Here is a 22,649-nt window from a genome sequence, read left to right as displayed (position 1 = left end):
TCACTACTATAGTCTTTAGTGTTAAAAAAAAAAATCCTCTGCTTTACTGCTTTAAATATCTTTTTAGATTAAAGCTTATCACAGTTCGTGCCACAAAGAACTGAAGAAGTTGTTGAGAGTCTGTCTACTGCTATCTTTCAGCAGGAACTCACGACATGTCCTGACAACAGAGTAAGGACAAATGTTGACATCACTGAGGTACACAGCCAACCTTGGAGACCACCCTAAGCACCCCCACCCTGGCCGTCCACACTGCAGCTCTCCAAAGGGCCCAGCGAAGCTCACGAAGGAAGCTGGCCTGGATACCAGTGGACAATGGGACACTCACGGGCTCTAAGCCAAGACCAAGACCTGTATTGTTCATGCTGGTTCCCCCACCTGGAATTCCCATCCCCGTCTCTGCACACCTAAATCTTACTAGCCTCAAGAGGCACCAGTACAGTGGTTAGGAGCACAGACTCTGCCACTTACTGGCTGAGTGACATTGGGCAAGTTGCTTTATCTCTCTGCACTTTAATGTTCTCATCCGTCAGAAGCTCACAGAGTCACTGTAAGGATTAAATGAGTCAACAGGTATAACGTACACAGGGACCTCTTGCTAACTGTCAGCCATCACATTATCATCAAGTCAGTTGCTACTGACTTCACAAAGCACTTCCTGTTTCCTGCCCCTGGAAGTAATTCCCTGTTCTAGCCTCCCACCCCACTTGATTTATCAACCAAGGCCTGCATTGCCCTTTAGCCTTGCGTTGTTGTTTATGGTTTTTCTCCTCCACTAGACTTTGAGATTTCTGAGGGCTGAGCCCCTATCTGATAATGTGTCCTTCGTGGCCCCTAACACACTTCCTTATTCATAGTGGAAGCCAATAAATATGTGCTGAATGAATGAGGGAAGGAACTGACCAACATCAGGTCTTCCCCACAGCTGATTTTCCTGGAACTGGTTCATATTCCTCATCTCCATCTTTTTCTTTCAAATTCACTCTTTCTCTTCTCCCCCAAGACAGGTATCTGTGGCTCATTTACGTAGCTTTATCCCTGAATTTAAAAAGTGTCATCACTAAGGTTCATCTACCCAGGATGAATCCGAGGACCAAAATTCATTCTAATGAAGGCAGGAGAGCACCAAGGAGAGAGACTGAAAACTAGCAGGAAATCCTTACAGTGCTTCCGTCCTATCATCACGGGCTTTCAATGTGTCACAAGCGCCATCGAGCTCTCAACTCAAAAGCAAAGAGACCCAAGTTATGGTCCCTACCTGGCAACTAGCTTATCATATAATGTCTCAGTTTCCTTCTCGGTGAAATGGGGATAATTCCTACCTGACGTCCCTTCCAGAACAAGACCAGTGAAAGGACTCAGAATATAAGTAAATACAAGGAACTGTTCCTCTGTGGTCTGAAAGTAGTTGAGGGGAAAATGAAAAGCCTGGCAAGTGGCTGAGCCTCAGAGACCAATGGTCTCAAGAATGACAATGAGACAGCTGGCACAGAAGGTCCACCAGCTCTGGATCCGCGGTCACACGGACTTTTACTTCTCTCTGCATGTTAGTGAGGAAGCTTGTTTTCCACGGGGGCTGCCAGGAGGCCAAGGGAATGCAGGGCCTACACGATGGAGCAGCTCTGGGGGACAGAAAGTCTTCTATCCCGAGAGAGGCTCCCACAAGTCAAAGTCACCTGAGTGTAACAGACCTTAGAAAGCATCAACCACAGCTGACTGTTCTAACAACCTTACACAGTGGGAATGAGGTGCCCTGCCACATACGTGTGGCATCCAACAGTCTAAAGCCAGGACAAGGCACAGGTGTGAGGGACCCCACAATCCCCACCCACCATCCCTCCCTGGAACGTGTGGGTTGAGGTTCTCTCTTGCCATGGAGAGCCTGAGAGGCCAGCCAGCGTGTGCTTGCAGCTCCCTGAGCCAGGCAGGGCAGTCTCAGGCACTGGAGCCTCGTGATCCTAGCTGACCACCCTGGGCCTCTAATTTCAGCTTCCTTATGTGAAAATGAAGCTAACAGTACCTTTCTTGCCCATTTCCCAGTGCTGTTTGAAAATAAAAACTGACTGTCTGGGAAAACATTCTACAAATTGTAAAATACAAATGAAGACCAAGCCCGGAGTGTAATGTAAGGAGACTGAATTCACCTTCTGTCTAGCAGATTGCAAAAATGGCCATCATTCTTTGCAGCTCTTCCCATCAACAGATGGGGGTTTTGCTCCATTCCTGAACCTGGGCTGGCCCAGCAACTTGCTTTGGCCAACAGAATGCAGCAGAATTGCCTTTGTGTAAAGCTCCAAGCCAGAGCCTCAAAAGATTTTGTATGCGCCTGTTCTTGCTCTTGCAACCCTACAGCCACGATGGTGACAAGCCTGGACTAACCCGGTGGATGATGAAAAACACAGACCCCCATCATCCCCATCACCCCAACCAGCAGCTACCTATGTGAGTGAGGCCATCCCAGATGTCCAGCCACCTGCTGATGGCAACACGCAGGTGAGTCCAGCCAAAATCAGCTGAGCCTGGCCCACATCAGCAGGACGTCCAGTAACCAGTCAGACTCAAGAGCACTCATAAATGGCTTTGTTTCACGCCACTGAGTTCTTGCAGTGGTTCATTATGTATAATGGCTAACTGGTGCACCTTCTCTGCCAGGGCGAGTTACGGCAGCACGCTCCCTGTTCAGGAGGAACGCAGCTGTAGGACTGTGTACTGTGGCTAGGAGAGGCCATGTGGGGATGTGGGGCCTGCTGTTCACATCCCCACAGAGACGTTTCCCTCCTTAATGGCCTTGCTTGCTCTTCTCAAGAGCTGAAGCTTGAAGCCTGCCCCCTGCATTTTACTGGTGGCACATGGCCCACCTTTCTTTCAAAATCTGCCTTGTGGTACCCTAAGGGCTCTTCACGCCCAGAGGTCTACAGCCAGAAAGGACTTGAGAGAGGGAAAACAAATGCTTCATTTAAGAGTCGAGGAACATGAGGCCCAGTGAGGCAGTGACCAAGATCAAATAGCCACACAGAGGCAAGGTCAAGCCTTCAGAGTTCGGGATCTTTTCAGCTTCCTTTAGAGGTTTAAACATTGCCTTGAGTTACATTTCTGCCTTCAGAGCCGGTTTCTGGCCTTTAGCCCAGACCTGCGAGCCCCACTCTCTCCAGTGTCCACCTGCCATGAAGAAGCTTGTCTTGTCCTGAGAGGTAGCAAAAGCCAGTGTGAGATGGGGCATTTCCTAGGCTGCATTCACCAAGTCCTGAGTCACAGCTGAGAAGACAACTGGTCATCAAAACTATCCATCCTGGGCTTGAACGAGGCAAACGAGCGGCACTCCCAGGCTTCACCAGGGCCCCAGCCTAACCCGCCAAGAGCTGATGGAAAGGTCCTCCCAAGGATTTTAAGCTGAGCATAAACTTTACTTCTCCCAGTCCAAATGAACATTTTTTACTTTCCAGAGCCCTAAAGCACATTTCTTTTTGGCCAGAGAGTCTCTGAAAACATAATAAAGAGAACAGATGCCCTCCTAAGGGTAGGGCTGGCCAAAACCTGGCTCAGGGCATGCATATAACGCCTCTTTCTGGCCCATATGTGCCGAGTTATTTATTCTAGCCTGGCAGCAACCCACACATCACTCCTTCCCCGAACCACTCTCAGGGAGGGAAACAAATGCTCCGCTAGACCCTCCAAACTGGGAACAGGCCAGGTGCAGGCAGGGCGGACCTTTCTTTAGGTTTAAGAACACCAAGAGGAGGCTCCTCCCTGCTGGGTAAAAATGAAAATATATTTAGACGCTTTAAGCACGCAGAAGCCAGTGCAGGCTCTGCGAACCCAAATCAGGACGCTGGGGAAACGGAGGGGCAGTTGAAGGAGAGACACAGGCTCACCTTTGGTTAGTGACTCTGGGGTCAGGTCAGACATGTCCACTCGGAAGAGCAGGTATTGCTGGGCTTGTATGAGGAGTCCTGGGAAGTCTCTCTCCACTGAAGCAAACTGTTCGATCTTGTTCTTCACAGATGCAAGGACCTGTCAACAACAACATTAATGAGGCTGATGCTTCACAACGAATTCCACCCACAGTTATCAACATATCATTCAGGTAGAGCCCTCCTTGCAGGAACTATTACGATATTAGGCATCTGCTCATTTTTAACTGCCTGGGCGTTCCTGCTAGGACACCCTCAAGACATCAAACTAAATGAAGCTTTGCAGTTTCTCTAGAATAATCTACACAACTAACGTAATAGGACAAGGAAGGTGAGCAAATGATTTAGAACAGAGGGATTTTTGAAAAACAACGAGATAACAAGGAGAAAAAGAGAAGGAGCTCTACTCATTAGCAACCATATAAGCAACAGGTATGGTGGATGTGGCTCAGTTAACGGACCTGATACAGAGAACGGACGCTTGGCTGGAAGACCATGTTGGTGTTGAGCAGAAACGAGCGCAGGAGTGGCTGGGGGTAGCTGGCTAGCTGAGTAATGATCCCAATAAGCAGCAAATTAACATGCAAAGAGTTCTCCAGCATGTTCTCCAGCTTTGACAGGACCACGCTGATGAATGGGCCTGTGGGAAGAACACAAGACATGAGGGCTGGCTGGGCATACAGGACGTCTTTCCCCGACAGCGAGGGGGCCGCGGCTCCCGAACCCCCAGAGGCCCACCAGGTGCAAATCAAATACAGACACGGCAGATACAGCCAGGTCTTCTGCCTCAAAACTGAAACACAAAACAAACCACCTCCACAAAAAGAAAGCAGAAAAATATGCGTAAGAGCTAATATTTTGATTGCATGAGTGCTTTAATACTTTGAAAATTATAGACATTGAAAAAAATAGACAACAAATAATTTAATTTTAAAAATTAAAATATACTTTGCCACACTATTTCTGTATTTTTAGGGGCTGCCAATGCTCAAAAACATGACATCATCATCTCGTGATACTGCGTGCCAGAGGGCTCCATGCGAACATGAGAGGCTATCAAAAGTTTAAGTAACAAAAAATCTCTGTGCTATTAATTAAAGAATACCAAACACACGTGAACTCTGTTTACCAAATAGCAACACTGTAAACAAGATTGTCTATCCCCAGCAATCACTGTGAGAAAGATTCTGTCTTGTCAAATGTCACAATGTGGAAGAATCAGAAGAAGAGAAAGACAGGGATGAATGAGGCCTGGGTTGCAACTTAGCAGCCCTGGGCAACTCAGCAACCGCATGTTAATTTTCAGATGTGAGTGAGAGAGAGAGAGAGAGAGAGAGAGAAGGGCCTGGGTTTGGGGAGATATAGTTTGCTGTATCATAGGTTCCTTAAAAAAGAAAATCCATATGACTACAAAGGCAGTTCATTAAAAACTGAGGCAAAAAGAAGCTTCGACTAATTTGGGTCACTATAAAATTAATATGCTTTATGTTCGAGTTCATTGAAGACAAGGAAAATCAAGAAAATAAATCTGGCATTAATAAAATTACTTGAAGATGTTTTCCATTTTTACCATAAAAGTGGTCCATTAAGCAAAATCAATGAGAATTTTATATTTCCCCCAGTGGAGCTATTGAGGATGCCACTAAACCGTGGAGTGTTTATAACAAAAGCACACAACCCTTGATGAATAAACGTGCCTTATGAAGACTCCACCAACATTAATAGTTTAACAAAAACATACCTCATCACAAGATGCTTCGTTCAAAAGCCTTGGTAGTGTAAGAGAGTAAAACCCTTTGCAAGAAAACACAAGCTATCTGTGAGAAACGGAACACCAACCCTTTAGCCATGCAGGCGAATAACAGGGTAGCGGCAGTATTCCCCTAGGAACACAGGGGATGTCTCTAAACGACCTCAAAACACAGAAAAGGCATCATCTCCTCCTGCGTCGAGCTTAGCCTCAACTTCCCCATCCTTGGGATGGCAGGCAGGGCTCCTCAGTCACTTTCCATAACCCAGGAGGTCAATGAACTCTTCAGAGAGTCTTTGCAGAGCCCTTGCTTACTAAACAAAACGGGGAGAGTTTGCCAAACACATTCAGAAACTCTGGGTTGGAACCCTAGTTTGAAAAGCAGCTTGATGGTGTTCCCATCAAGAACCCCAGAAATGTCACTGATAACTCTTCTTAAGGCATCACAACACAATTCTAGCTTTTGAGCTATATCTACAAGGAGAAGGCTGCCGTCCTCACCCTCCTCAAGTCCAGACCCAGTCTTTCCCCATCCCCTCTCGCCCTTTCTCCTGCCGTCCCGGGCTCAGCATCTGTTTCCTTCCAGAGGGAACAAAGATAGGTGAACTAAGTCATATTTAGGTGAGCAGAGTCTTCTGTAAAACATACGTCCTAATGTGAGCCCTCAAACTCCCCCTGATCCCAGACTGCAGTTGGCCTCATCCAGCCATCTGCATCAAACATGAAAGCCGCTAACCACGCAGTGACCACGGGAGACCATCCACAATCCATCACTACCACAAGGGAGGAAAAAACAAAAAAAACCCAGCTTGAACCCAGGCCCTGTGGAGAGTGTCATCATCGTCTCACTTGAGCAACAGAATATTAGGCCAAGGCCAGCAGACTGTCATTATAATCCACTACTGACATTAATTATAACTTCTTAGGCATGTGCATTAAGAAACACATATTAAACCCTTTCAAATTTATGTTTTATTCTTAGTTGATTTCTAGCACTTACAAAAAAACTGCTTAGCAAAAAGCAGTTGCTAGGGGAAACTGGTAAGGAGCTGAAGTCAGAAAACTCAGCTGCAATTCAGAAAGCCACCAGTGTATATGGGGAATGCAGGGCGTATTTTCCCCCCTTTTCTAGGAGGATAGATAAACTCCCCACTTATAAAATATTTCATTTGTCAGAACAACTAAGACCATCTCCACCACCCCTCCCTGTCATTCTCTTCTCTCCCCTCAAGGAACCTCTCCCTGCCTCAAATCCACATACCCGCCTCCTGTATTTCCTGACTCCAAGAATGGAGCTGCCATCAATTCTGTGCCTCGGCTCTGCCAATTCCACCTTGGACAGACCTCCTGAGTGTGGACCTTCCTTCACCTCTACTGCCTGAGGTCAGAGTCTCATCATTTCTTGTCTGGACTCCAGCAACAGTTTTGCTATTTTAACAGAGATTAAAATGATTTAAAATTTTTTTTCTTCAAACAGCATAGGAGTGTAGGAGTATAAAATGAAGAACAGGCCACCCCCTGGAGGCAATCCCTGTTAACAGATTTGAGTATATTCTTCCAGAAATGTTTTATGTGTGTAAAGAAAAAAAAAATTGAATTATTATTAAAAACATTTATTAATCACTTCTTATGTGCCAGGCAGTGTTCTAAGCACTTCTCATGTATCAACTTAAATATTCACCACAACCCTGGGAAGTATGTTTATTATTTATCTCCATTTAAAGATGAGGCAGAATACTAAGTGCACACAGCTGGTAAGGAAAGAGTCACAATTTTAATTCAAACTATGTGTTTCCAGTGCCTGTACGCTACCTCCCAGGGGTGTGTGGGTGTGGGTGTATGTGGGTGTGTGGGGGTGTGTATGTGTGTCTATCTCCTGGTATTTTTTTTTTAAACAAATGACAAAAAGACAACATTCTGTACACACTGTTCTGCACCTGGCTTTTCCACTTAGTATTTCCTGGAGCCTGTCCGATCTCAGCACATCCAGAGCTGTCTCGTTCATCAGAGGGCCTCAACATACTGGACTGCCGTGCATGTTGCATTAGTAAAGCAGTCTTCTACTGGTGAACACTTGGGTTGTCTCCAGTCTTTTCTATTATAAACAATGTTGTAATGAACATCTTTGTAAATACATCTGGACACCTAAGCGTGAATACAGCTGTGAAAACATTCCTGGAAACAGAATTACTGGATCAAAGCTTTAGTGCATTCTGAATTCTGGTATGACAAGAGCCTCTTACTAAATCTGCCTGCCACCTCTCCCCACTCCAGTGCTGTCTCCACACCACTCCAAGGCTAGCTGTTTCACACACGCATCCAGTCACATCACTGCCCAACTTCAACACTTTTGGGCTTGTCTTCAGTGCCAGGAGCACAAGGTTCCCATTCCTCAGCGTGGCCCAAAGGCGCCCCACAAGCTGGCATCAACCAAGCTTTCTAGCATCCTCTCTCACCTCTCTGCCTCCCACCACCCACTCTTGGTCATACCCCCATGCACTGTCAGGCTCCTCTGTCTTCTCCTGCTGTCTCCTCTGCCTGGACTATTGTTCCCACCCACTTTTACCTGTAGCTTCAGTACACCATTCCAGTCCCTCCTCCATGAAGCCTTCCCCACGCCCTCCACTGGGCTCCCACAGGACTTGGCATACAATGACTAATACACATTTCTCACTGAGAGCACAGTTCTTTGTTGATGTCTTCTCTGAAAGTCTGCGAATTCCTTCATTTTTGTGTCCTTAGGACCTAGCACAGAACCTGCCAAATATTAGACGATCAATAAAAGATTGCTGGATGCACAAATGAAATTAATTACACAAATGGAATGCTTTGACTTTGCTGAGAAGCAAATTCATTTCAGTGGAAATCAACATTCCTCGCTGAGATGGAAGTTAAGCCTAATGCTACAGAACACACTCAGAGGTTTGGAAATGATGAAGTTCACATACGTGGAATTAGAAAAGATGTTTCCTGAAGTTGTGCACAAGTTTCAAAGGAGGAAAAAGGCAAGGTTTTAGTTAAAATTTACCTATATGTATCCAAAAACTCACGTTTTGTTGGTTCTCAGATTTATCCTCTGCAAAATATTGTTGTTATTTAATAAGGTGTTATATTAGCTTTTTTTTTTTTTTTGCCCTAAGCTATACTTTGTTTCCTGTTGAGGAAACATATTTCCCAGAGATGAAGCTCCTTTCTAAGATAGCTGGCATTCTACAGAACAACCTTCATCAGCCACAGGTAGCCCTGGAGGCCTGGAGAACCCTGAAGGATGAAGCTGGGATTTCCTGCTGGGTGAAGGTAAATGGAGGGAGGCCTCAGCAAAACCAGGACGTGTGCTAGGTTACGCCTGCCCCTTTCTCTCCAGCTGGGCTCCCTGCCCCTCCTTCAGCCAGCCAGGGCCGCCCTGCTCCCTCCACCCCCCAACCGTCCCCTTATCAGCTGGGAAATGCAGATTATCTAATCCTTTTTACTTATGATTGACTGACTGATTGAATTTTAATTAAAACCCACTCACACTGAAATCTTATCTCAACTAGAACCTCAAGCCTTTTAATTGTGGAATTAAAAGCTTTCTCCCCCTTTAAATAAATTTTCAGGCATCAGTAAATAGACGGATAAATATTGGAGGAGGGTGGGAAGCTCCCTGAAAACCATTAGGCCCACCTGGCTGGACCAGAGGTAACATGATTTGATCTACTTTGGGTGACCCAAGGAGGTGGGAGCATGGTCTCTCCTCACCAAGTGCTCCCTGCTTGCCAGGGAAGGGCACCCAGGTGGGCTTAATGGGATTAATAACAATAATAATGGCCTGTAATAACAATAATACTGACTCTGCGCACACACACACACACATTCAGTCCTCACAGGGGCAAACAGAGAGTCAGGGACACTAAGGCCACATGGCTAGAAGCGCTAGAGCCAGGACTCCCCCACAGGCCTGGCTCCAAGGCCACTGTGTCCCTCTGTGATGCTAGCTCCTTCAGCATCACATCCGAGGGTCCCACTCCAGTTGGGTCCACTCCTGAGCTTGATGAACCCTCTGTGTCAGTTCCCTCCATACCACGATTCGCAGATTCAGATTTTACTGGCTAATATTTAATGTTTCCAATCATAATTCTTCACCCCAATCCACTTACCTGATGTCCTATCCTGTCCCTTTGCCTCTTACGTGGTTTCTGCCTGTTGCTGGTGGCGTATCCCTGGAACACGCCTATTCTTTAGCAGAGTCATGAGTTTACGCGAGTCTACTCTACTTATTTTGGATGGAGTTTTGTGATTATCCGAAAAGAGCTCCCAGGCAGAGGCACAACAAACCCCAGTGGCCTCTGATGTGCACACAGCTACACTGATCCAGCAAGTATTCTGAGCACCTGCCATGGGCCCTGTCCACTGTGCAGGTGCTGCGGATGGAGCACAGCACAAGTCAACAGCCACAGAACATGCCTTCCACCGGGGACGCCATAATCGTTTTTAAATACACATAAAAATAAATGCTAAGGAGGGAAATAAATTAGACTAAAGGAAATGAGGCTATTAAATAATGAGACTGGATTTCCTGTATGGTCGAATCAGTTCTATTACTTTATCACAGGCATATCAAGGGAAGTTATGAAACAGTAAAATTTAACCTCTAAGTTGCTGGGGGGGAAAAACAAGACAATCACTGCAAGAAAGACAAAATAAAATAAAAATGAAACCAGCTCTCTTTGCTCTTTACAGCAACACCTCATCCCTCTGTTAGGTAACTTAACAATGCTCCTTACCTCCATCTACCTCACTTTCCTGGTGCAGTAAGTACAAGTACTTTCAAAGGCAGAAATCACAAAGCAATGAAAGACCGTCACCTGTGAACGGGGTGCTGTGAGTCCTCACGGGATGGTGACTGGCAAAGGCAGTCTCCTCTCTCACCCCAAACAGGGACAGCACAGGCTCTGGGGCAGGAGTTTCCGCTATAAAAGAGTCAAAGTCGTTGTCCTCCTCTTCTAGTTCCTTTTTCCCCTCCTCCTCTTCCTCCCTGTTTCCTTCTTTGCTCTCGTCTTCCATCCCCTCCTTCTCTTTTGTGAGAAGCAAAGGATCAGGTGAGGAGAAATTCTGTTCTGTCAAGCCCTTGGTGCCAGAATCCAGGTCTTTAATGATTTGGTCACACTGGGCAATGAAATCTTCCCCCTCTGGGTTAAGAACTGTCAGGTTTGAATTATGCTCTGCCTCAGAGACAGGGGGTGCTAACTCTGAGTCTGGTTCTGGGGCGACTTCAGGCTCATTCTCTTGTTTTGGTTCCGTGGACACATTTTGAAACAGGTCTGAATTGTCCCTACTAGGTTCCTCCTCTGAATCTGTTTGTGGCTGAGGGCTGGGCAGAGGGTCGTTGTTCATGGGGGGATGCTGAACCTCGGACTGGGCTTGACTTGCAGTTTCCTCCTGTGAATTCCCAGTGTCCTCAGAGTCCTTCTCAGCACACAACCTGTACACCATCACGTCGTCCTGAAAGTCGGATTCTTCAATGTAGGACCCTTTGAAGAGCAGGATGGCATTCTTCTTCATCTCCTGGATGTGTTTAGGGGGATCAATTGGTGCCGGCGGGTCTGAATTCTCCAGATTGTCGTAAGGCCCAGGGGAACCCACACCTGCCCCTGGGGAGATTCCAGTGTCGTAGCTGTCATCCCACTCCAGCTCCGTCTGGCCCTTCTCCTTTGCTGGAGCCAGCTGAGACCCTGTCTTCCTGGGGAGTTGCTGCGGGAGCCTGAACACAGGCTGGGCGGAGTTGGTAGCGCTCTCCTCTGTCAGACTCCAGAGCAATGTCTCAGGATGGGGGGAGTCTCCGTCATATAGGGCGGACCAGACACGACAGTCCCTCATGCAGCGCAGGATGTTGGTGTGGGCCTCCCAGAGGTACTGCAGGTAGCTGATGTCCAGGGCTTTGCCATACTCCACGATGCAGGCCGACGGAGAGAACGCCTCTGGGAGTGGCTGCTCCATGGGCCCTGTCACAGGAGGCAGAGACAAGTCTGAATGACAGAATGAGGCTCTTTCTTACACTGTAGAGAGGGTGGGGACCAGCGTAGTGGACAGAGATGTGACTCACTCAGGCTGCTAAGACTTTATCTTGCCAGCTAACTGGTTCTAATAATTTCTGATTAAATAACTTCTGAATAATAAAAAGTGGTTAGATTTTTAAGAAGGAAAGAACAGAAACTCTACCCTCATAAAATATATAGAACCAGTATGGCCAGTCAGATACTGGCTATATTCAACATAAAACTCTTATTTGGTATCAGTCGTTAGAGAAATAAGAGCTAATAACATCAACCCCTCACGTTGTTGAGAGGATTAAATTAGGTAATATATCAAATATAGTACCTACCACAGGGTAAGTCATAATTAAAAAGATTTTTACATTGACTATAAAGTGGAAAGTCTGTAATCCATGAATTTGGGAAACAGATTTTCTCTAGAAAATCCTGGGTTTGTAGAAAAGCCTGTTAATTCATTCTGCCTTCCTGGGAACTACTGGGATGTTGACATGTACCAAATGGTCTCTTATGATAAAGTCATGTTCACTACCAAAACAATCCTCTTAACTGCTTCCTCTGTTATCACATGATGCTCTGCCTTTGATGTGAAAAGTTCTCAAACGGATAACTGAAACAGCTGTGAAAATGTCTGCATTTACGCTTACATTTTCCTTCAGGAAAATAGAAGGACTCAGACAAGGAAAAATACTCTACCGTTTCTTAAACTCCATCTACTATGTGGCAGGTGCTTTATCAGTGCTATCTAAGTCAAGCCCCACAATAACCCTACATGGCAGATATTATTTTCTCCATTTACAGATGAAGAAATTGAGGCTCAGAGACAAAAGATCACCCAACTGGTCAGTGGCAGAGCCACAACTCAAGCACAGGCTGTCCCCCGTCAACCCCATTCTTATCAGGTTCAATGCCACAACTTTGCAAGCTTCTTGTCTCTTCAATATTTAAATCTCTACCAGATTGGGCCAGAGTTGAACCTTTAAGAATACACATTTTCAGGTCATTAGGGTAGACATAATCTGTTTTTTACAGCTCTACTATTAAAAGGTTAATGTTTACCTCTTATCCACTTTAAATAAGAAGACATCAAAAACAACTACTAGCCATATTTATTTAGCACTTACTATGCCAGGTTGTCCTCTAAGATCTTTACATGTCCTAGGTCACATATCCTTGGAACAACCTTTGAGGTAGGTACTATTTCACAGATGAGGAAAGAAGTTTAGAATGGTTAAGTAATTTGCCCAAGAAAGTAGCAGAGCTGAGATTCAGACTCCTAGCTCTAACCACTGCACAATAATTACATTATCTATCCACCCACCTACCTACCTATGTAACCATCCATCAGGCCACTTATCCGCTGTAAGGCAGCCCCAAAAGTAGGACAGTAGAAAGAACATGGAATTTGGAATCAGGGGACCTACCAGCTGTGTAACCTTGAGCAAGTCACTTCCTCTCTCTGAGTTTGTTTCTTCATCTGCAAAATGGGAATACTACTTTCTTCAAAGGATTAAATGTGATAACAGAATAAGAATGTGGCAAGTTGCAGGCACTCAACAATTGTATGTTTAACTTGAATGTTGAATTCTGCAGCAAGGTCAGTCACAGAATCGTTCTTGAAACAACTTTTTCAGTAAATAAAAAAGACACGAATTTTCAAATATGTCTTAAAAAATAACTATTTGGGGGGCTAGCCCCGTGGCCGAGTGGTTAAGTTCACACGCTCCGCTGTAGGCGGCCCAGTGTTTCGTTGGTTCGAATCCTGGGAGCGGACATGGCACTGCTCATCAAACCACGTGGAGGCGCATCCCACATGCCACAACTAGAAGGACCCACAACAAAGAATATACAACTATGTACTGGGGGGCTTTGGGGAGAAAAAGGAAAAAAAAAAATTAAAAAAAATAAATAAAAAAAATAACTATTGGGTAGGAAATATAAGATATCCATACTAGTTTACCTAACAGGAAAATATATTTAAAATACTTGTTATACTGCCACACAACTTATCAATTTCTATGGTACACTGTATCTTTATTTAAAGACCAAGAATCAGTAAGAGAACTTTAATTTCTAAAAATTACATTTATACCAAATGAGCTGATATTCTCTTAGTCGAGTAGCCTGGCTCTTAGAGAAAATATATTTTCTCTAAGAGGACTGTAGCTGGGTAGACAGAATGCCATTGTTTGGGGGGATAGCAGAATACAGATTGCAAACACCTGGGTCAACACCAGGACTGGACCATTTCCTAATGGTCCCAGGACAAGCAGAATCTTCCTGAACTGAAACAATCTTCTGACCACCACAGATACACAAATGCCCCCTTGCTTTAGCTGCCTGCCAGAAGGCCAAGGATGACATGAATGGCCATTTAAATTTTACTTATACAAGATCAAGTGCAGCTGGCAAACAGCACATGAGTACTATAACCCCTGTAAAAACAGACTGCTTATGAAAAACCCCTCATTCAATCAAATGAATCAGATACTGTCACCATATCACAAATTTCAAGTTTTATAATGATATGTTATTGGCAAACAAACATCCATAAATGGGTCATTTTGGAAATTAAAATAAGGGCTAATTCTATCTTAGCTACAGCTATCTCTACATGCCCAGCCCCATTTTGTTTAAAAAGACATGCCGGTTCACGTTTTCACATTTGGCCTCTCAGGATGCCACTATATAGCCTAGTTAAAATAAAGGTCTGGGAATACTGACTAGGTGCCAGCTGGGCACTTCAATCAACACTGATTACAAGGTGTCCATAACTCCTTACAAAGCACAAAAAGACCCCCAACTAGTCATTCATAAAAGAAAGGGGACTCATTACACTATTCCTTGTCTACCCAAAGAGACACATATCCGAAGGAGAGACGGAATTTGGCATCCTTTCATTTAGAGATCATCACTAGCGAGTTCCTACCTGAACTGTCATGTGTACACTTTGACCAAAGAATATAATCCCTCTCTTGGTTCCCAAGTGTCAGGGTGATCCCACTGGAACAGCAGACGGGGGTCAGGGCGAGTAGCTTGGCTGCAGAGACAGAGTAACAGTCTCTCTCCTTCACAGCCCACCTCTGACTCAGCATCATGTGATTGCAAGGGATCAGATACCTGCAACGACAAAAAGGCCCAGCATTCAGTCTCTGCAACGTCCCTTCCCAGTCAGCCACCTCCTAAGCCATAATCAGGACCAGCCATGGCCAAGGTAGACTCATCTTCTCCCCACTCTCAATCCATCCATCCCACCAGCCCCCAGGGTTCACTCCCTTGCTTAAAAAACTAGTCAAGGGCTTCTTTCTTCTGACAGAACAAACCCCTTGCAGAGCATTTAAGGGCTTTCACAATTTAACCTCCACAAACTTCCTCATCTCTTAATGGATCTGCCATCCCTCTTTGCCTTCGTGCCTTTGCATCCACTGCAACCTTTGCCTGGAATGTGCTTTCTCCTTCCTCTGCCTGACAAGTGCCTTGTCATCCTAGAAAATCCAGTGTCATCTTCTCTAGGAAGGCTTCCGGGCTTCCTACTCCAAGACAGAGCTACTCTCCCCCTACTATGCTCACAGTCCTCTACTAAAGCACTATTACCTAGTATCACAATTATTTCAGCATCTGCCTCCTCAAATAGTGCTACCAGAGGAGGGACCTCCTTCAATAGTTTTGCCTTATAATCCCAGAAATTCTGACTCACAGTGGGCACTGAAGGACAGTGGTTGCACAAAAAGGCAAAGAACCCCTCCACAGTGCAAACTTCCTCTCATATTCTCATGGGTGACCATGAGAAAATATGGTGGCTGAGGATTCACCGAGGAGCACTGGGCCCCGTTTCACACAAAACGGTGATCAAAAGCATCTTAGTATCATGATGAGCCTGGAGACAAGAAAATCTGGACAATCATTTCTTCACTTCCAACAGATTTGGAGCACATCAGTGGGCTTCATGGGTAGAATAAAGTGTGTTTAAATGGTTTAGTTTCTTTCTCTCTGTCTCTTTTTTTTTTTTTTTTTTGCTAGGGAAGATTCACCTGAGCTAATATTTGCTGTCAATCTTCCTCATTTTTTTTGTACGTGAGCCATCACCACAGTATGGCCACTGACACACAAGTGGTATAGGTCCAAGTCGGGGAACCAAACCTGGGTTGCTGAAGTGGAACATGCTGAACTTAACCACCAGGCAACCAGGACTGGCCCTAGCTTACTCTGTTAACAGAGAAAAGGGCTATACTGTTTATTTAAACAAAGATGGGGCAAATGGGATGGAGGTCTCATAGCCAGAACCAAGTGTCACAGGTGTGTGCAGGAGCCAATTTCAGAAGAGCATGAGCCCTTACGTGAACAATCACAATCTTCAAGAACAGAATGTTTTTGTTTCTGTATTCAGCTTTCAAGAAAGAGGCAGCACAGAGGAAAACAAGCTATAATTAAGGATTCAGTGAAAAAGATAAGAAGTACACAACTTTCAGGGTTTTGAGCCTGTAAATATAAAGCTGTCTCCCACATCTGTTGATCCAAATGAGGAACATCTATTTTTATATTGATGACTGACCTACTGCAAGAGCCTGAGTCAAGGAGGAAAAAAGATTTAACTTTCTTCATGGTACTTTACACCACAGGTCTTAATAACTTTCAAGGTATGAAATGACAAAAACTTGCCATGTAACTTTCCTTTCTCAAACAAAATATCAAACCATTCCTCAACTACTCTGACTATCTAGTAGCTAGGTAAGGGGGTCCTGTTCTCCTCTCCCCTATACTCATGGGCACACGCACGCACACACGCGCGCACACACACACACACCCCTGAAGCCTAAACTACTATCACTAAGATCCAGACACAACGCATGCATCTGATGTAGAGACACCTATTTTCATAAGTTCAGTTGCATAAAAGTCAAAGTTTATAAGAACAAAAAGGAAAGATGGAAGAGGACAGTATGGGAAAGGGGGCAGGTCTGTTCTAATTCTTGGCCCTGCTTTGGGGACTTATATCTGAGCCCTACTGGAGAGGAAACGGATGCTGTAGGCAGAAAATGAAGGAGTTCTTTTCACAAGGATCTCTGTGAGCAGGGACACTTTGGTGACCAAGAATGATGCAGAGAGAGAGGCCTTCTCCCACCTGTGTGAACACAGCACAGCTCCGGCCCCACGGGCACAAGGGAAGGCAGTGCTGCTCCAGCAGTCAGCACCCATGTACTCTCAGAGGGGCAGGGGGACCAGCAGGGACAGAGGTGAGACAGCACCAACCAAAGGGGCCACAGCAAGTGAGAAGACCATGGCAGACACTGCCGTGGCAACTGTGGTGGAAGACAGCCTTGGTGATGAAGACATGTAAGACCCCTCCCTTGGGGCCCCGGAGAAGTGATGGCTGACACTTTGCAGGGGGCCAAGGTCTTAGAAGAGGGGTGGAGGTGAGAGGCAGAGAAACCTATCCTGTGGTTGTTGATGTGAACTCCACTGTTCTCAGAGGCTGGTGACGCCAAGGCAAATTCAGATTACACAGGATTTATTGTATCCTTATTTTGATCATTAATTATTTAAGAAGTAAACTGCTTCAGTCATTGAGCAGAAACTCAATGACTAGTTACAGCTCAAACCAAACGTATTTCATGAGTTAATCTGATAGACATAGATTTCTACTCTTTGTCTGAAGTAGTAAAAAAATGGAACAATGCATCAAACCTAATAAAGCTATTTATCAAATATCACCAGTGGGTAGCTTGAAATTATATTAGAACAAAGTGTTACTGGGAATTTGCAACTTTGCAAATACATGCTTTCAGTAGAAACTAAGCATTTTCTTCTTGAGTAAATCAAATAAAGAGAGATCCCTATAGGTTGAAGGAGAGGTTCTATAAAGTCAGAAATGAGGGATCAGTTCAAATGAATAGCTCCCCTTACATCCAAAGCAATACTTCTACTGAGCCTTTATAATGAAGCATTATCCCAGAGGGAAGAGTGGGAAAACCGGACACTGACCCTCCATCTTTGCATCATTTACAAGGAAAGATTAGGAACAGAATGACTATCAGAAGCTCCCCAAATGTCACATATCAAAATGAAGTGGCTGTCAATGGCAGAAAAATCATTTAGGAATTTAGTATAGGTATTTGTCATCAAACTATCTTTTCATTTACACTATGCTTATTTTACTTGAGGATTTAATTTAAATTCGGGAGACAGTAAAAAATCAGAGACTAATAAATATCTGATTTTAGAGATCCAGACTACTTGAGGCCATTCCACATTATAGCAGGAAAAAAAAATACATTGTCCACATTGTCCTCACTTTTTTCATTATTTCCCAACTCTCTATAACCCTGGGTCTATTACCTATTTTCCTGGATATCACTCATTAAAATAAATCATCATCACTTCTGAAACAATTCAGTGACAACCAATTGATAAACCAAGCACACATATTGCCTATTGCTACACTGACGATAAAAACAGAACAAAGCAGTGAAGTCCAGCGAAGTAAGCGAGGTGCTTCTTATGAGATGATAACCTCAGTAAGGCACCAACGGGCAAAAATCTACAAGGCAACATTAGTGAATTTCAAAAAGATCGTTTGTTATTCAAAGACGTTCTGGCCACATTTCTCCTATCCATCTTACCCGAGGCTGGCTTATATATATATATTTTTTGCTCTCCTCCAAACACCTAACTCCCATGCAAGATGGAAATGTTCCTGAAGTATACATACAGCTTCTCTTCAAACTAACAGCCTCTATCTGAACACAAAGGCAATGCAGTTCATAAACCTGACAATGGACTAGCACTTCTGAAAAACACACCCTAACCAGAATATTCAGGGACAGCATTCAGCAATTTAATTCAGCAGTTAAATTTTGCCTAAACTGGAAGTGCCAGGGACACAGGGGGGAACTGTCACTTCACCGCTTGTCAGCATTTCCTGCCTGCCTTTGGCCTATCATATGTCACATCTGTGGAGGTGGACAATTTCTCCTTGGTTTTCTGCTCACCAAAATAACCTGTCTTTTTGAGTACCTTATTTCAACTTATTTTTCTGATATTTTGCTAAACGAAAGAAACATATCAACTACAAATGGATTATCACTTCAAAATGTCAATATTTCAGAGTATTTGGGTTGCAACAAAAATTAATGTAGTTATTATTTATCATATAACAAATAACTTCATTAAAAGGATTCATATAACCTTCACTGCTCTAATGCCTCTCAGATCTCCAAGTTTATCATGTACATTCAAATGACTACAGTGGCAACCATAAAAAGGATGGATTATACATCTATTTTTTTTACGGCCCTTAAAATAAAGTTTAAATGACTAGAAGAATCCGGATTTTTTCATTGTCCTTGCTTTCGGTACAGATTGTAAATCAGAAAAGACATTGTTTTCATTAGTTGAAAATGTTATTTTCTAGAAAATACCCCTCCTTTAAATTCATGGAATACAAATTTACAGCATTTCAAAACATTTTCACAGATATCACCACAGTGGATCCTCCCAAAAACCTTATGAGGTAGCAAATTCCCAAACCAGAATAGGTCAAGTCAAAGCAGCAGTTTACTCTCCCTCTGAGGCTCCATGTGGATATGTTATATCTTATCATTCTAGCCTCCATTGTTCATATGTCCTTGTTTTCATATTTTTTTAATCTCCTAATCTCTCTGCTGCAAATTTAGTAACTTCTTTAAATCTATCTTCCAGTTCATTAATTCTCTCTTAAGCTGTGTCTTAAATGCTTTACCCCAAACTGTTTTTCATTTTAATAATTACCATTTTTATTTCTAAGAGCTCTAGTTGGTTCCTCCTCAAATCTGCCCGTCATTCTTTTTTTTTTCCCCCTGAGGAAGATTTGCCCTGAGCTAACATCCACTGCCAATCTTCCTCTTTTTGCTTGAGGAAAATCTGCCCTGCACTAACATCTGTGCCAATCTTCCTCTATTTTGTATGAGGGTCACCAACATAGAATGGTCACCAATGAGTGGTATAGGTCTGCATGCAGCAGCAGAACCTAGGCCACGGAAGCAGAGCACACCGAACTTAACAACCAGGCCATGGGATCAGCCCCTAAAATATCCATGTTTTTAACAGAAAATAAAAAGTGTTGGCAAGGACATGGAGAAACTAGAAACTTTGTGTGCTGTTGGTGGGCATGTAAAATGGTGCAGCTGCTATGGACAACAATAAAAAATTTTTTTTTAAATAGAATTACCATATGACCCAGCGATTCCACTTTAGGGCATATACCCAAAGAACTGAAAGCAGGGTCCTGAAGAGATATTTTACACCCATGTTCATAGCAGCATATAGCCAGAAAGTGGAAGCAACCCAAAACGTCCATAGACAGAGGAATGGATAAACAAAATGAGGTATAAACAATGGAATATTATTCAGCCTTAAAAAGGAAGGAAATTCTGACACATACTACAACATGCATGAAGCTTGAAGATACTAGCTAAATGAAGTAAGTCAAGCACAAAAATGCAAGCACTATACGATACGATTCTGCTTATATGAGCAACCAAGAGTAGTCAAATTTATAGATACAGAAAGTAGAATGGTGCTGCCCAGGGCTGAGGCGAGAGAGGAACGAGAAGTTATTGCTTAATAGGTACAGAGTGTTAGTTTTTCAAGGTGAAAACAGTTCTGGAGATGAATGGTGGTGATGGTTGTACAACGATGTAAATGTACTTAATACCATTGAACTGTACACTTAAAAATGGTTAAGAAGGTAAATTTTCTATTATATGTATTTTACCACAATTAAAAATAATTTTAAAATGTAGGGGGAAAAAATCAGTAATTCAGAGGACAGAGACCAGGAGGCAGAGGTCTGCGTGCCTGCCACGTGCCCGACTTCTAAGTCCTATCATCTCTCTTCTCATGGATTGTCCCAGGCAGTACAGAATTAAAAATAGAGAAAGTATTCAATAAAGGAGAATTATCATCATCTTCATCATCATCCTCATTAAAGAAACAAAGAAGAAACTTGGTGTCAGAGAGCCTAGGACCAGGTGGTCACGTCTGGCATTTTCTCCATGATTCCAGTCAGAACCCGTGATAACGTGCCCTTCTGGCACGTTCCTGGGAAAGTACTAGTCCTTGCTCGCCCTGGAAATAACTAGCCCTGACTTGGACATGTAAATATTTTAACAATAAGCTAATTCCTCCACCTTCATAGGGTACAGGTCTGGGTCTCAAAAGAAAGCATTAACTAACACAGTCTCTGAGGACAGTTTTTAACCCAACAAGCACCGAAAACAAAAGGTGATGAGAGTCCACCTTGTAAAAGTCACTGAACAGCCAGTGTCCACCATCTGGGCTAACTCTGATCTGGTGACTCAGACTTAGGAAGCTCTGCACCTCTGAGCAAGGCCAGGCTTCCAGGTACACTGAAAAAGACAGCAGCAGTATTCAAGAATTTCACATTTCAATATAATCAGGTTTTACCCTGGTTGGAGGCAAAGTCTGGTTTTTGGCAATAAAAAAGGCTTTAACAAGTTGCTCTGACGGATTTCACAGAGGCCTTGCTAATGCGTTCTGTCACATCAGTAGAGGCTTGATGGGGAGCTAAAGTAATCCTTTTAGGACAGATAACTAATGTTCTACCCAGACTACCCAGGGTATTTCTTTATGACTGGATTTGTTCTTTGCTAATACCTTACCATTAGTTACTGATGACCTGATCTAAACCCCTAAAAAGTCCAAAACCTCTTTTTAAACTAAAAAAATGGATAGGTGATACTCTCCCATAAAACGCTAACTCTGTGAGGCCTCCACCAGTGGTTCTGCCCCCACCAACTTCTCCAGCCTGGTTTCTTTATCGCTGCCTTTCGCAGGATGCTACAGTGACACTGCACCATTCCTTAAACACCATTCCTTTAAATTCCTTAAAGCCCGTTCTCAAACTCAGTCAAATACCAGAACCCCCTGAAGAGTCCGTTAAAACACAGCTTACTGGGGCCCACCCGCCCCCAGGGTTTCTGATTCTACAAGTGTGGGAGAAGGCCAAGAATTTGCTTTTCTGATGAGTTCCTGGGCCACGCTGCTCCCGTTCCCACGATCACACTTTGCCATCCCCACACTTCTCCACAGCTACTGCTTTGGAAATGCTGTCATATCCACCCGGAACGCCATCTCCTCAGCAATTCTACTCTCATCCCATCAAAACCCCAACGGGGACCAGGGGCAGCCCCAGCCTCCTCCCTCTCCCCCTGCTCTCAGCTTCTTCCACCTTTGTTCCCAAGGAGGGGTCAAGGGAAGTCTCAGAAAATACAGAAGGAAGGATGAGGTGGAGAGCGTGCAGGATGACCCAGGTGGTCTTTTTCCTTTTCGCATCCACAGCACCAGAGAGGAGTGTGAGAGCAAAAAGTCTAACTAACTCTCCCTCTCCTCCTTTACAAAAGCAGATGCTGCCCTCAAGGACCCCATTAGAAGGGGCATAGCTGGGCCAAGGCAGGACTTGGTGTTCCTGAGTCCCCTTGACAAATGACCAAATTAATGTCATCTTAATAGCAGTCTACTTTGACTCCCAACATCTGTCTTCCAACAGCCACTCCATGAAACCTTTCCCACCTGTACTTCTGGAGGACATACCTTTTCTATCTTGTGGATAAGCACTTTTCAATTCATCTGCTCCATACCTTACTCCCTTCTCAACTGTACACAGAAAGAACTCATTAAATATTTACTGAATTTAATTGAAACATACTCGCAGGTCAGATAGTGCACACTGTATGTGTACCATTACTAAAGCAAGAGTCAAAGAAATTATCAACAGCATTTCCTATTTGGAGAAGTTGTTTTCAGTAACACAGGTCCCCTAAAAAAGCACGTTAGAACAAAAACAGTCAGCCACGTATCAGAAGAGCTTTCATAAAACCTGAAAATTTCCGAACATTCTATCTACTGTTTCCAGGAGCCTACTATAATACACTGCATTTGGCCCCCTACAAACTTTTAATA

The 22,649-nt window shown here is 44.1% G+C and overlaps 1 protein-coding gene across 9 annotated transcripts in view; it reads right to left on the bottom strand.

The window, feature by feature from the left end:
- Positions 1-22,649, bottom strand: part of FHIP1A (FHF complex subunit HOOK interacting protein 1A) — a 220,458-nt gene that overhangs the window by 8,942 nt on the left and 188,867 nt on the right. For 8 of the 9 annotated variants that reach the window (XM_046656304.1, XM_046656303.1, XM_046656299.1 and 5 more), the window contains 4 exons: positions 14,620-14,810; positions 10,506-11,642; positions 4,373-4,551; positions 3,873-4,011 (listed from right to left, as the gene is read on the bottom strand). In XM_046656304.1, coding sequence (XP_046512260.1) covers positions 3,873-4,011; positions 4,373-4,551; positions 10,506-11,642; positions 14,620-14,810 — 1,646 coding nt within the window. Of the gene's footprint in view, positions 1-3,872; positions 4,012-4,372; positions 4,552-6,922; positions 7,090-7,598; positions 7,757-10,505; positions 11,643-14,619; positions 14,811-22,649 lie in introns of those variants that run through there. The other variant, XR_006887927.1, reaches the window with a different exon arrangement.

This window comes from Equus quagga, chromosome 3 (assembly GCF_021613505.1).
Source record: "Equus quagga isolate Etosha38 chromosome 3, UCLA_HA_Equagga_1.0, whole genome shotgun sequence".
Classification (NCBI taxonomy): domain Eukaryota; kingdom Metazoa; phylum Chordata; class Mammalia; order Perissodactyla; family Equidae; genus Equus; species Equus quagga.
Note: the sequence above shows the minus strand (reverse complement) of the source record. Positions and strands in the feature narration are given on the sequence as shown.